The sequence below is a fragment of the Chrysochloris asiatica genome, unplaced genomic scaffold (genome assembly GCF_000296735.1).
Source record: "Chrysochloris asiatica unplaced genomic scaffold, ChrAsi1.0 scaffold00005, whole genome shotgun sequence".
In the NCBI taxonomy this organism is placed as follows: domain Eukaryota; kingdom Metazoa; phylum Chordata; class Mammalia; order Afrosoricida; family Chrysochloridae; genus Chrysochloris; species Chrysochloris asiatica.
This window is the reverse complement of record NW_006408523.1, coordinates 1,985,130-1,997,956: the sequence shown is the minus strand read 5'-3', so window position 1 is coordinate 1,997,956 and position 12,827 is coordinate 1,985,130. Positions and strand designations below refer to the sequence as shown.

General features: G+C 46.6%; 1 protein-coding gene across 1 annotated transcript; it reads right to left on the bottom strand.

The window, feature by feature from the left end:
• Positions 1 to 3,914: 3,914 nt before the first annotated feature.
• RASL11A (RAS-like, family 11, member A) lies at positions 3,915 to 6,913 on the bottom strand. The gene is made up of 4 exons (XM_006831933.1): positions 6,790 to 6,913; positions 6,413 to 6,469; positions 5,467 to 5,546; positions 3,915 to 4,391 (listed from the first exon to the last, which is right to left on the bottom strand). The coding sequence occupies exons 1-4, from the start codon at positions 6,911 to 6,913 to the stop codon at positions 3,915 to 3,917; spliced, it is 738 nt and encodes a 245-aa protein (XP_006831996.1).
• Positions 6,914 to 12,827: the final 5,914 nt, after the last annotated feature.

The following is a 12,827-nucleotide window of genomic DNA, read 5'->3' as shown; positions in this document are numbered from 1 at the left end:
TTTGACCATCACGATGAGATGAATCCTTTGCCTCAAGTCCACACTTGCAATGTCAAAGTCGAGGACTTGCACCCAAGCAGGAGCAGGGATGGATGATGATTGAAAGAATTCATTTTGTCCTGAGAGTGTGCAAAATAGCAAAAAGAAATCAGAGTTTAAAAGATGGTTGTTGTTGTTATGTGTGGTCAATTCAATTATGACTCATAATGATCCCGTATAAGGTTTCTGAGACTTTAAATCTTTATCCAAACAGAAAGTCTCCCTCATTTTTCTCCCACAGAACAGTTGGTGGGCTCAAACTGCCAACCTTGTGTTTCGTAGTCCCGTATTTATCCTACAGAGCTACCGTGCTCCCTTAAAAGATGATAGTTTTCCAATGGTAGATTTCAAAATAATGCTTGTCCTTAGTTATCTGGGAGCCTTTATTACATGAATTATCGAATTTTGTTAACCTTTCCTGCTATTTTGCATCTAGTATCACTGTAGGATAAGCACTTGACCTCAAGGTCCATTTGAACCATAAGGCCAATGTTTCAAACTCACCAGATGCTGTAAACGCAGAACCTTGAACTATTCTGAGTGCTTCTTACCCTTGTTCTACAGCCGTGACAACTTGATTTGATGAAATCCTCCTTTTGTCCCTTGGCACCAAAAAATAATACACCCTTTTGTTCAGTCATCGCATGTTGCCTGAAAAACCTTCCCGAGTATGTGCAATCAGTGGGCTGGGAGTGTGGACGACAAAGACATCAACCAATGAAGTCACTGTCCTCAAAGAGTGGTGGTGGTGATGTGCCGTGGAGTTGGTTCTGACTCATAACGACCCTGCATAGGGTTTCCAAGTCTGTGAATCTTTACCGGAACAGAAAGCCTCATCTTCCTCCTGTGGTACAGCTGGTTGTTTCAAACTGCTGACCTTGTGATTATCAGGCTGATTTGTAACCCCCACGCTACCAGACCTGCCTTCTAAAAGGAGTGGGTGCATGATATGGTTGGGTTTATACCCAAAAAGGAGCACTCAAAGGAGGTGGTACAGAAAGATGGCTTAGGGATGCCCCTCGGTGGAAAGTATTCAAAACCATTCAAGGCAGAGGGAACAGTGTGAGGCTGGTGCACCTGGAAGGGTCTGGTGAAACTGAGAGAGGAAGTTCACCCTGTTGTGTTGGCTGTGTGTGTAGAAGTGTGGGTGTGGGTATGCGATGGCACAAGGAGGGAGATGAATGTGAGGCTGGAGGGGGTCATGGTAGCACTTGTGTATCATTAAGTCAGCTCCGACTCAGAGCGACCCTGTATAGGGTTTCTGAGGCTGTAACTCTTTACGGGAGCAGAATGTCTGTCTCATCTTTCTCTCTGGGATCAAGGGGTGGATTCCAACTGCTGACCTTGCGGTTAGCAGTTCAATTTGTAACCCACTATGCTCCCAGGGCTCCTTTGAGACTGGAGAGATGATGACTAATACTGAATGTCATGCCTCAGTAGTTTGTCATCCAGGAGACAAGAGGAAAGCAGCTGACATGTTTCCATCATAGAAATGAAATGATTCGGTTTGGTTCCAGTACTATTATCCTGGTGTGAAGATAGAATTGTTATTGCTGTTGTTGTTGGGTGCTGTTGAGTTGATTTCATCTCCTAGCAACCCTACTTGAGAACTAGAACCAGAGAACCTAGAACCAGAGAACCTAGAACCAGAGAACTAGAACTAGAAAACTAGAACTAGAGAACCTAGAACTAGAAAACTAGAACTAGAGAAATTAGAACTAGAGAAACTAGAAATAGAGAACCAGGAACTCGAGAACCTAGAACCAGAGAACCTAGAACTAGAGAAACTAGAACTCGAGAACCTAGAATTCAAGAACCTAGAACTACGCCACGGGAGTTTTCAGGGAGTTTTCATCTTTACGGGGACAGATTGCCTGGCCTTTCTCCCACAGAACTGCTGAGTGGGTTCCAACCACCAACCTTTGTTAAGCAGTCAAGCATTAAACTGTTATGCCTTCAGGACTCCTTGAACACAGAATTAAACAAACAAACAAACAAACCCACTACCATCAAGTTGATCTGACTTTCAGTTCTTATGAATCAGGTTGCTAACCTCAAGGACAGCAGTTCGAAACTACTAGCTGTTCCGTGGGAGAAAGATGAGGCTTTCTGCTCCCGTAAAGATTTACAGCCTCGGAAACCATATACAGGGTCACTACGAGTTGGAACCGACTTCACGGCGCACACCCTCCATCACCAGAACAGAGTAGAACTGCTCCATAGGGTTTCTCAAACTATAAATCTTAATAGAGCCAGGGAGTCTCTTCTTTTTCCTGGGAAGCAGATGGTACGTTTGAACCACCAACCTTGAGGTTAACAGCCAAATGCTTAACTCACTGCCCCAGCAGGACTCCCTAAAGTCATAATTTGTCGCTGTTGTTAAGTGCCTACATAGCGACCCTATATAGGGTTTCTAAGAAGCAACTGCCTTGTGGCTTGCAGTCCAGTGCTGATCCTACAGTGCCATACCAAAAGTCCAAAGACAGAATTGGTGGTGGTAGTGGTGGTGTGCCATTGAATCGGTTCAGATTCATAACAACTCAGCATAGGCTTTCCATGGTTGTAAATCTTTGTTGTTGTTGTTGTTTTCCATGGAGTCGGTTCCAACTTATAGTGACCCTGTACAGGGTTTCCAAGACTGTAAATCTTTATGGGAGCAGAAAGACTCATCTTTTTCCTGCAGAACAGCTGGTAGTTTCGAACTGCTGACCCTGAGGTTAGCAGCCCAATTCGTAACCACTATGCTACCAGAGCTCCTTTACAGGAGCAGAAAATCTCGTCTTTCTCCCATGGAACGGCTGGTAGTTTCAAACTGCTGACCTTGAGGTTCACAGCCTGATTCATAACCACTGCACTACCAGAGCTTATAGGGATGGTATTCCAGAGACCAAGAGACCAATGAGAGGGGCTTCTCAGAGCCTGGGCAGGAGACAAGATGGAGAGATGCTCTGGAGAAACAGTAGAACTAAGGATCTGGCGCCATCTTGGATTTGGGAGACAGAGGAGGAAAAGAGAACCTTGAAGCAACTCTTGGATGGTGGCATCCACTTCCTGGAGAAGAGTTCTGTTTTTATTTTTCTAATTAAGTGTAGAGACCAAATCCCACGGCCATTGAGTCAATGCCGACTCATAAAAACCCTCTAGGGTTTCCAAGTCTGTAAATCTTCAAAGCAGCAGCCAGCCTCATGCGCAGAGAATATTTGTTGGTGGTGGTTATGTGCCGTGGAGTCGGTTCTGATTCATAACCACCCTGTACAGGGCTTCCGAGGCTGTAAATCTTTACGGGAGCAGAAAGCCTCATCTTTCTCCCACAGAACAGCTGGTAGTTTCTAACTGCTGACCGTGTGGTTCGCAAAGTTAAATAAATTTGCTCCCGTAAATAATGATTTGCAATTTCTGTTTTACACTAGCTCACAACATGCCCCTGCCCTTGAAAATGATGTGGTGTTGATTACATGCCGGAAAGAGCCCTCATTAAAGCTCTCCTGCAGACACTTAGCCTCCTCCCCCTCCCCAACATACTTTCTTAGCTCCTTCGATGCGTCCCTCCCACAAGACACCCATCAGGGTTCAGACTCAGGGCAAGAGCTGAGCAGTTCTGGGCTCTGATGCAAGTATGGGTTCTATAAAAAGACATTAAAAAGACAAGAAGCAATTGTTGCCATTTTGCCTTTAATGGAAAAGTGGCCAGCAGTTTGAGTATATATATAAAAAAAAAAATCTCCATCTAACTTCTAGACAACGTTTAGAAATATCGACACAGACACATTTTAAAAACAATAACATCTTTAGAAAAATAAACTCTGGGTGTGTGGTTAAAAGGGGGAGCCCCAGTCTGTCTAGCTGCACAGGTGCATTCTGAAGACGTGTCCGGCTCATCCCAGTGCCGAGGAGGCAGAAGGGGACTTGACTTTGGACGAGAGCGCCTGCTTGAAGCGCCTCTTCAAGTCCTGCATATTGGGCGAGCGTGGACGGGGGATGATGGAGGAGCGTCTCCTCTCCCCACCCACATTGTGCAGCTTGTTCACTTCTCGGCAGAGATGCTGAAAGGCATCACAGACATCATCGTAGTTCTCGCTGGTGGAGATTTCCAGGAATGGGCTGCCCAGCTCGCTGGCGAGCTGAATGCCATCATGTGTCTGCACTTGGCGAGCATGCAGCAGATCTCCCTTGTTGCCCACGATGATGACGGGGGCCTTGGGGTCAGGGTGGACCTTCCGGATGTGCTGGTACAGGGGCCGGATGGACTGGTAGCTGTCGGAGTCTGTGATGGAGTAGACCAGCAAGAAACCCTCTGCCCATTGCACGCATCTGGAGAGAGAGTCCACCACCTGAATGACACTGTCTTGTAGCTGAAAGAGAGCCAAAGGAAGCCAGTTCGAGGTCACCCTCCATGGGAGACAACTCAAAAATAACATCAAAAGTAACCCTTGGGGAAAACGTTCCAAAAAAAAAACAATCACTTAAATACAGCTTTCAGCTTCTGCCTGGCTTCAGTAGAAGGAGGCATTTGATCTGGAGAGCAAATTCTCGGACACATGACTGGCCTAGATGATTTTTTTCAGCCTATTATTTTCAAACCCCTTTCTTGGCAGGCAGTCCGCTGTGAACTGTGGCCCACTGAAGCTTGCGTTCCATCAGAACTTCCAAACTAGAAGGGCTCGGTTTTTAGGGAAACAACTCATGTAATAAACAAAACTTGGAAAAGAAGCCAAGATAAATATCTATTCCCCGACCCATTAAGATATTTTTAGCATGCACTTCTTGAGAACAAATTCCTGCCTTCTGTTCTTCTTCAAAACCTTTCTTCCCTAGAAGGGACAGCAATTAGTGACTTGTTCATCAAGTAGCATTCTTGAATGCTGGCCCAGGGATTGTGGGGTTTCAAGGAGGGCTGCAGGGAACAGCCAGTCACAGAGCAGTTCAGAAGTGTTTGCTTGGGGAGCACCCCTTCACCAGAGCCCCCACCCACAATACCCCTGTCATTTCTAATGTCTCAGGGGTGACCAGCTCATAAAGAGGTGGTGAGATGCAGGATGAACAGTAATGAATCCCTGAACAGGGGAGCTGTCTCTAACCTCCCTTTTTGGAGGGTCTCAAGGAGCTCTGGCAGTGTAGTGGTTACGAATCGGGCTGTGAACCGCTAGGTCAGCAGTTCGAAACTACCAGCTGTTCCATGTGAGAAAGATGGGGCTTTCTGCTCCTGTAAAGATTTACAGCCTTGGAAACCCTGTACAGGGTCACTATGAGTTAGAACCGACTCCATGGCATATAACCACCACCATCCAGGACCCCAGATCCCTGCCCCCTGCTCCCCAGTGCACAACCCTATTCCTGCACATGTTCAGACATTTTGCTCATGGGCTCAGCCAGCTTTGAATGGTCAGCTGTTTGCTGGTGAATCACCCACTCTTACCCAGTTCTTACCTGAATGTATCCCGGGGTGTCCTGGATCTGCAGGGACAGCTGATCTCCTTCCACACAGACAAGCCGGGAATACAGCTTACCTGGAGAATACAGGAGCTTTGAAATTAGTGCACTCAAAGGTGTGGCACTGTAGAATAAGCGCTGGACTGCTAGCCAAAGTCACTGGTTCAAACGCACCAACCATACAGGTCTCTGAGTCAGAATTGGCTCAAAGGCACTTTAACAACAATCTAGTCAAGGCAGTCCTGGTTGATACTCTAGGGTAAGCACTGGATTGCTAATCACAAAGCCAGAGGCTCAACTCCACCAGCTGCTCCTTAGAAACTCTATACAGGGTTGCCAACAGTGGAAACCTACCCGACAGCACTTAACAGTAATAATCAGGGGGTCCTGGCTTGGCACTGTAGGATAAACGCTGGACTGCTAACAGCAAGATCAGCAGTTCAAACCCACCAGCTACTCCACTGGGAAATGTGGCAATCTAATTCCATCTTGGATTCCTGGTGTGGCACTGCAGGGTAATGTGCTAGACTGCAAGGTCAGTTCAAACCCACCAGCCCCTCCTCGGAATGCCTATACAGAGTTGCTATGGGACGGAATGGACTCAATGGCACTTAACAATTCCACCTTGGAAATCCTATACAGCAGATGTCATAGGTCACTATGAGTCATTCAACTGGATGGCAATGCCTGGGCTTTCATTTAATGGCGGGGGTGGGGGTGCTGGTGGTGCAGTGATTAAGCGTTCAACTGAAAGGTTGACAGTGTGAATCCACCAGGCGACCCGCGGGCATGTCGTCTTCTATAAAGATGACAATCTTGGAACCCTTATGGGCAGTTCTAAGCTGTCCTTCATGGTGTCGATGACTGCAGTGCGGGGAGTAAATCAGGTGGGAAAACAAACAACGTGCACACCTGAAAAGCTGGGAGAATGAGCGATTCTAACCTGTATTTGGTTCATAATCGCCAATGAATCTCTTGGTCAGGAAACGCACAATCATTGCTGAAAAGGACAGAGGAAAATCAGCTTCAGCCCGGATGGACGGTCTCAGAGGGATGGGAGAGAGAGCGTCCCTGCAAACCGCAAGGCGCGCCGGTCCGGTCCCGGTGGTACGGTGGGAACGGAGCCACACCCTCACCATCCCGGCTCTCAGACAGGTGCGCTCCCCACCCCCAACGCCCCCACCCCCAGACCCCGGGAAAGAGAGCCTCCAAGGAGAACCAGGGGTCGGGAGTGATGGGGGACCTAAGGGGCGCGCAACCCTCCCCTGGTCCCCCGGAGCCGCTGTGCTTGGGGAGTCGGCCACGGCCCCGCGCACTCACCACTCTTGCCTACGCGGCCGGAGCCCAAAACGGCCAGTTTGATGTCCTTGGGCGGGAGGCAGTCCGAGGCGGCCTCCGGGATGGGCGCGAGCAGAAAGTGTCCGGACATGCTGGGTAGCCGCATGGAGCGCGGCCGGCGGAGCGCAGACCCACCCGGGGCTGGAGAGCAGCCGACTGCGGCCTCACCCGCCCCCCAGCTCCGACTGGGGATCAGCGCGCCGGGACCCGGTAGGTGGAGAAGGCGGGCGGCTGGCGGAGCGCGCGGGCCAGGGCTTTTAAAGAGCTGGGAACGCGGGCGAGCAGCCCCGCCCCGTCCTGCCCCTTCCCGGAGCCGGCGGGAGGGGGCGCGCAGGGGGAGACCCCGGAGACTGTCGCCGCGGGCGTGAGCAAGGCTTGCGGCTTGACGCGCTCTGCCGTCTGGCTGAGGCGCACACCAGCCGTTGGGTCGAGGGCTCTCAGGGACCCACGGACTGCAGGGGCGGCCCCGCAGCGGGGACCTGCGTATCTCCCGCGCCACCGGAACCTTGGAGGCACAGTCACCGTCTAGAGAGCGCACCGTCGTCCGGTCATCAAGGCCTTCATACATAGTGACATTGCCCAGCCCCGCTGGCCCCTAACTCCGCAGGGGAGAGCCTGGGTCACTAAAAGCGCAAACCATAGAACGGTAGATGACCCAAACCAAACCGAATCTACTGCCATTCAGTGGATTCTGAGTCCTATAGGGTTTCCGAGGCCTCATCTTTCTCAAACTGCGAGGCTGGTGGGTTCAAACCGCCGACCTATTGAGTGACAGGTCCACGCTTAACCCGATGCGCCACCAGGGATATTTCAGAAGATTCTAGAAAGAGGAAACAGTGCAATCAGTTGGTTTTTTTGTTTGTTTGTTGTTGCAACAATTGGAAGGCTAGAGTCCTGCCGAATGTTTCTGTTGCAAAAACAAGTGAGGAATGATATTGGGGGATGAAAAGACGCGGAGTTAACACGTATCCTTGCTCCAGATACATGTGTGAAGGCCCCTGGGGGCAGCTGTGTCCAGCTGAACAAAAACACCCCCTCACACACACACACACCCCATCCCATGCTGAATAGGCTCCTGGGTGCAGTCAGTGAGCTCCCGGCGCTCTGGGTGAATTCCCTCTGTTGGTACTGCCTGGTGCATTTCACTCACGTTTCGATTCCTTTATTCAAGTATTTGCATCTAAGTTGGGAAGAGTTGAGGAGGAGTAAGGCAGAGGAGGACACAAGGGACAGCTATGTTCTGATCCTTGGGTTGTCCCCTTGGGATTTCATCCTTACACTGTATAGGGCCTTCATCTGTCCAAGTGCCTGTTATACAACTCATCCTTACCTCTTTCTCTCCTTCTGACTTGTTCCGGTTAACTTTGGCTGCAAGACAAGAATCACTTATCATTGCTCACAAGTCTGTAGGTCAGTGGGGGAAGCTGTCCTCCTCTAGGCCAGGCTGGGCTCTAGTCTGCTGAACACTGGCTGGTCTGGGATGTCCTCACTCTCTGGCCTCTCTCTCATGGTCTGGTAGCACGCAGTAGCTGAGTCATGGTCTCCCATCCTCTGGCCAAGGCTGGTTACAGCAGCTGAGTAGGGTTCAAAGAGAGTGATGGCCGTGGACAAGTTCTCTTGAGACCTAGCTCAGAAGTGGAACCTCATCACTTCTGAAGCATTTTCTTAGCCAAAGCAAGTCACAAGGCCAGCTCCAAACCAAGTGGTGGGGAATACTCAACATCATTGTGGAAGGAGCTGCAAAGACACCTTTGAAAGGACTCAGGTACAGAGAAGCATAGAAAATTGGATCTTTTTTTGCAGTTATTGTTATTGTCATTGTTAAGTGCCTTCGAGTCACTGTTAAGTTTCGACTGTTTAGGGTTTTCAAGGCTTTAAATCTTTGCCAGAGCAGAAAGCTGCATCTTTCTCCCACGGACATAGCGGTTCGCAGTCCAGTATTTTTCATAACTACTAAGCCTCCATCTGGAGTCCTGGTGTGGCACTGTGGGTTAATGCGCCAGACTGCAAAGCCATTTGAACAGCAAGGTTGGCAGTTCAAGCTCATCAGCTGCTCCTTGGAAACCCTATACAGGGTCTCTATGGGTCAGAACCGACTCAACAGCACTTCACAACAACAACAAGCTTCCATCTGCCCAGTTGCTCAAGCCAGTGGCCTGTGTGGTCACCCTAGACTTCAAACTCTCCACATCAGTGAAATTTCTAAATTTCTTGGCATCTCCATCGCTCCAAAGGGGCTGTAGTGGCCCAGTGGGTTGAGCACTGAGCTGCTAACTGAAATGTCAGTCATTTGAATCCAACAGATTGTTGTTGTTACTGTTGTTGTTGTAGTAGGCTCCCTGTCACAGCGGCGGCTCTGTCCACAACGGAATGAAATACTGCCTGGTCCTGCACGGTCCTCACAGCTGGGGCTGTGTTCAAACCCATTGTTGCAGCCACTTTGTCCATCTATCTGTAATTCTTCTAAGACAGACATGTTTGTTCTATGGTAGTCCATGGCATACTCAAGATTCTTCACCAACACCACAGTTCAAGGGCATTTGTTCTTCTTTGTTAATTGTCCGGTTTGGGCATGCATATGAGTGATTAAAAATACCAGGGCTTGGGAGAGGAGCACCTTAGTCCTCAAAGTGACATTTTTGTTCTTTTAACACTTTAAAGAGATTTGCGCAATGCAACATGTCCTTTGATTTCTTGACTGCTGCTTTTATGAGCATTGATTGTGAATCCAAGTAAAATGAAATCCTTGTCAATTTCAATCTTTCCTCCATCTATCATGATGTTATTTATTGGCCCAGTTGTGAGCAGTTTTGTTCTGTTTACATTGAGCTGGAATCCATATTGAAACCTGCAGTCTTTGATCTTCATCTGTAAGTGCTTCAAGGCTTCTTCACACCCAGTAAATAAGGTTGTGTCATCTGCACAGTAAAGATTCTTCCTCCAATTCTGATGCTTCGTTCTCCATATAATCTGGGTTCTTAGATTATTTGCTCAGCAGACAGATTGAGTAAGTACGGCGAAAGAATACAACTTTGATGCACACCTTTCCTGATTTAAAGACATTCAATATTCCCTTGTTCTGTTTGAAATACTGCCTTTTGGTCCATGTATAGGTTCCACATAAGTACAATCAAATGTTCTGTAATTCCTACTCATTCCAGTGTTATTCATAGTTTGTTAAGATCCACAAAGTTGAATTCTTTTGTATAGTCAATAAAACACAATAAAACACAAGAGATCCATCTGACGTCAGCAGTGAGACCCTCTGATCTCTTCTGAATTTGTCTTGAATTTCTGGCACCTGCCTGTCCATGTTCTACTGCGAACATTTTAAGATTGTCTTCAGCAAAATTTTATTTGCATGTGAAAGTAATGATATCATTTGATAACTTCTGCAATCTGTAGGCCACCTTTCTTTGGGATGCGCACAAATTCGGATCTCCTCCAGGCCATTGACCAGATTTTTTTGTTTGTTGTTAGGTGCCATCGAGTCAGCACTGACTCATCGTGACCCTATCCACAACAGAACGAAACACTGCCCGATCCTGGGACAACCTCACAATCATTGCTACACTTGAGCCCATTGATGCTGCCACTATGCCAATCCATCTTGCTGAGGGTCTTTCTCATTCTCTCTTTACCAAATATGATATGCTTCTCTAGGGATCGGTTCCTCCTGATAATATGTCCAAAGTATAAGGGACAAAGTTTGGCCATCCTGGCTTCCAAGGAGCTCTCTGGCTATACTTCTTCCAGCACAGATCTATTTGTTCTTCTGGCAATCTATGGTACTTTCAATATTCTCCTCCAACACCATAACTCAAATGCATCAATTCTTATACGGTCTTCTTTATTCACTGTCCAACTTTTGCATGCATATGAGGTTATTGAAAATACCATGGCTTGTGTCAGGCATGCCTTTGACATCTTTGCTCTTCAACACTTTAAAGAGGTCTTGTGCAGCAGATTTGCCCAATGCAATACATTTAAGGAGCTCTGGTAGTATAGTGGTTATGAATCGGACTGCGAACCTCAAGGTCAGCATTTTGAAACTACCAGCTGCTCCATGGGAGAAAGATGAGGCTTTCTGCTCCCATAAAGATTTACAGCCTTAGAAACCCTGTACAGGATGGCTGTGAGTCAGAACCGACTCTATGGCACATAACCACCACCACCACCAATACATCGTTTGATTTCTTGACTGCTGCTTTCATGAATGTTGATTGTGGATCCGAGCAAAATGATGTCTTAGACAATTTCAATCTTTTCTCCATTTATCATGATGTTGTTTATAAGTCTAATGGTGAGAATCTTTGTTTTCTTTACATTGAGGTGCAACCCATACCAAAGGCTGTGGTCTTTGATCTTCATCAGTAAGTTTTTTAAGTCTTCCTGGCTTTCAGCAAGCAATGAGTATCATCTGCACATCGCAGGTTGTTAATAACCAAGTAGCAGTTCTCCAAATTTCTTGGCATAGACAAATGAGCGTACTTCCATCACTGCGCCCATGTGATGAAACATCTCTATTAATTCCTGGAGTCTTGTTTTGGTCAATGCCTTCAATGCAGCTTGACCTTCTTCCTTCAATACCACTGGCTCTTGATCATATACTATGACTTGAAACTGTTGAATGTTGACAAAATGGTTGGATTCCTTTTGTACAGTGACTGTGTGTCCTTCCAGTTTCTTCGGATGCTTTCTGCATCATCCAATATTTTGTCCATCAGTATTGCAAGTCAAGGTTTGAATTTTTTCTTCAATGCTTTTAGCTTGAGATATTCTGGGCACTTTCTTCCCTTTTGGCTTTCTAACTCCAGGTCTTTGCACATTTCATTATAATACTTTGTTTTCTCTAGCTACCCTTTGACATTTTCTGTTCAGTTCTTTTACTTCATCATTTCTTCCATGCACTTTAGATTGTGAAACTCAAGAGCAAGTTTCATAATCTCTTCTAACATCCATTTTGGCCTTTTCTCTTTTTCCTGACTTTTTAATGACCATTTGTGTGTGTCTTTTTTCATGTATGATGTTCTTGATGTCATACCACAGTTCCTCTGGTCTTTGCTCATTAGTGTCTAATGTATCGAATCTGTTCTTGAGATAGTCTGTAAATTTAGGTGGGATGTACTCAAGGTCATATTTTGACTTTTGTGGACTTTTAAAATTTTTCTTCAACTTCAACCTGAGCTTGCCTATGAACCAGTCAGCCCTGGCACTGTTTTACCTGATGATGTGCAGCTTCTCCATCATCTTGGCCCACAGGTGTAGTTGGTTTGTTGCCTGTGTATCCATCTAACAAGGTACCTGTGTACATTCTCTGTTTATGTTGTTGAGGAAGGTATTTGCAATGAACAAGGTATTGGTCTCGTAAAATTCCATCATGTGATCTCCAGCATCATTTTTATCACCAAGGCCATGTTTTCCAACTACTGGTCCTTCCTGTGTTTCCAACTTTTGCATTCCAATCACCAGTAGTTATCAATGCATCATGATTGCATGTTTGTTCAATTTCAAACTAAGGAAGGTAGAATTCTTCAGTTTCATCATTATAAGATACAGTGCTTGGTGCATAAATTTGAATGCTAGTCACATTAACTAGTCTTCCTTGTAGGTATATTCATATTATCCTATCACTAACTGCATTGTACTTTAGGATGTTGTGTTGTTGTTAAGTGCCATCAAGTCGGTTCTGACCCATAACGATCCTATATAGGGTTTCCAAGGAGCAGCTGGTGAGCTTCAACTGCTGGCTTTGAGGTTCAAACTGGCTTTGCAATCCAGCACACTAATGTTTAAAAATGTTCTTTTTCACAATGAATACAACACCATTCCTTTGCTATATGTCATTCATGGCATAGTAGACCTTAGGATTTTCCAACTCAAAATCGTCAATACTAATTCATTTCAGCTCACTAGTGCCTAGTGTATTGATCTGTTTGGATGTGTGCATTTATTGCAATAAATTGTCCTCTTAGCACTGCTTTTGCCATGTCCCAAAGATTTTAGTATGCTGTGTTTTT

Bases quoted from the DNA above. Each gene is read 5' to 3' on its own strand.
- RASL11A (XM_006831933.1), bottom strand. From the start codon at position 6,913: ATGCGGCTACCCAGCATGTCCGGACACTTTCTGCTCGCGCCCATCCCG. The intron at 6,470-6,789 runs GTGAGTGCGCGG...TGTCCTTTTCAG, and splicing joins CGGCCGCGTAGGCAAGAGTG to CAATGATTGTGCGTTTCCTG. The intron at 5,547-6,412 runs GTTAGAATCGCT...TGTATTCTCCAG, and splicing joins CGATTATGAACCAAATACAG to GTAAGCTGTATTCCCGGCTT.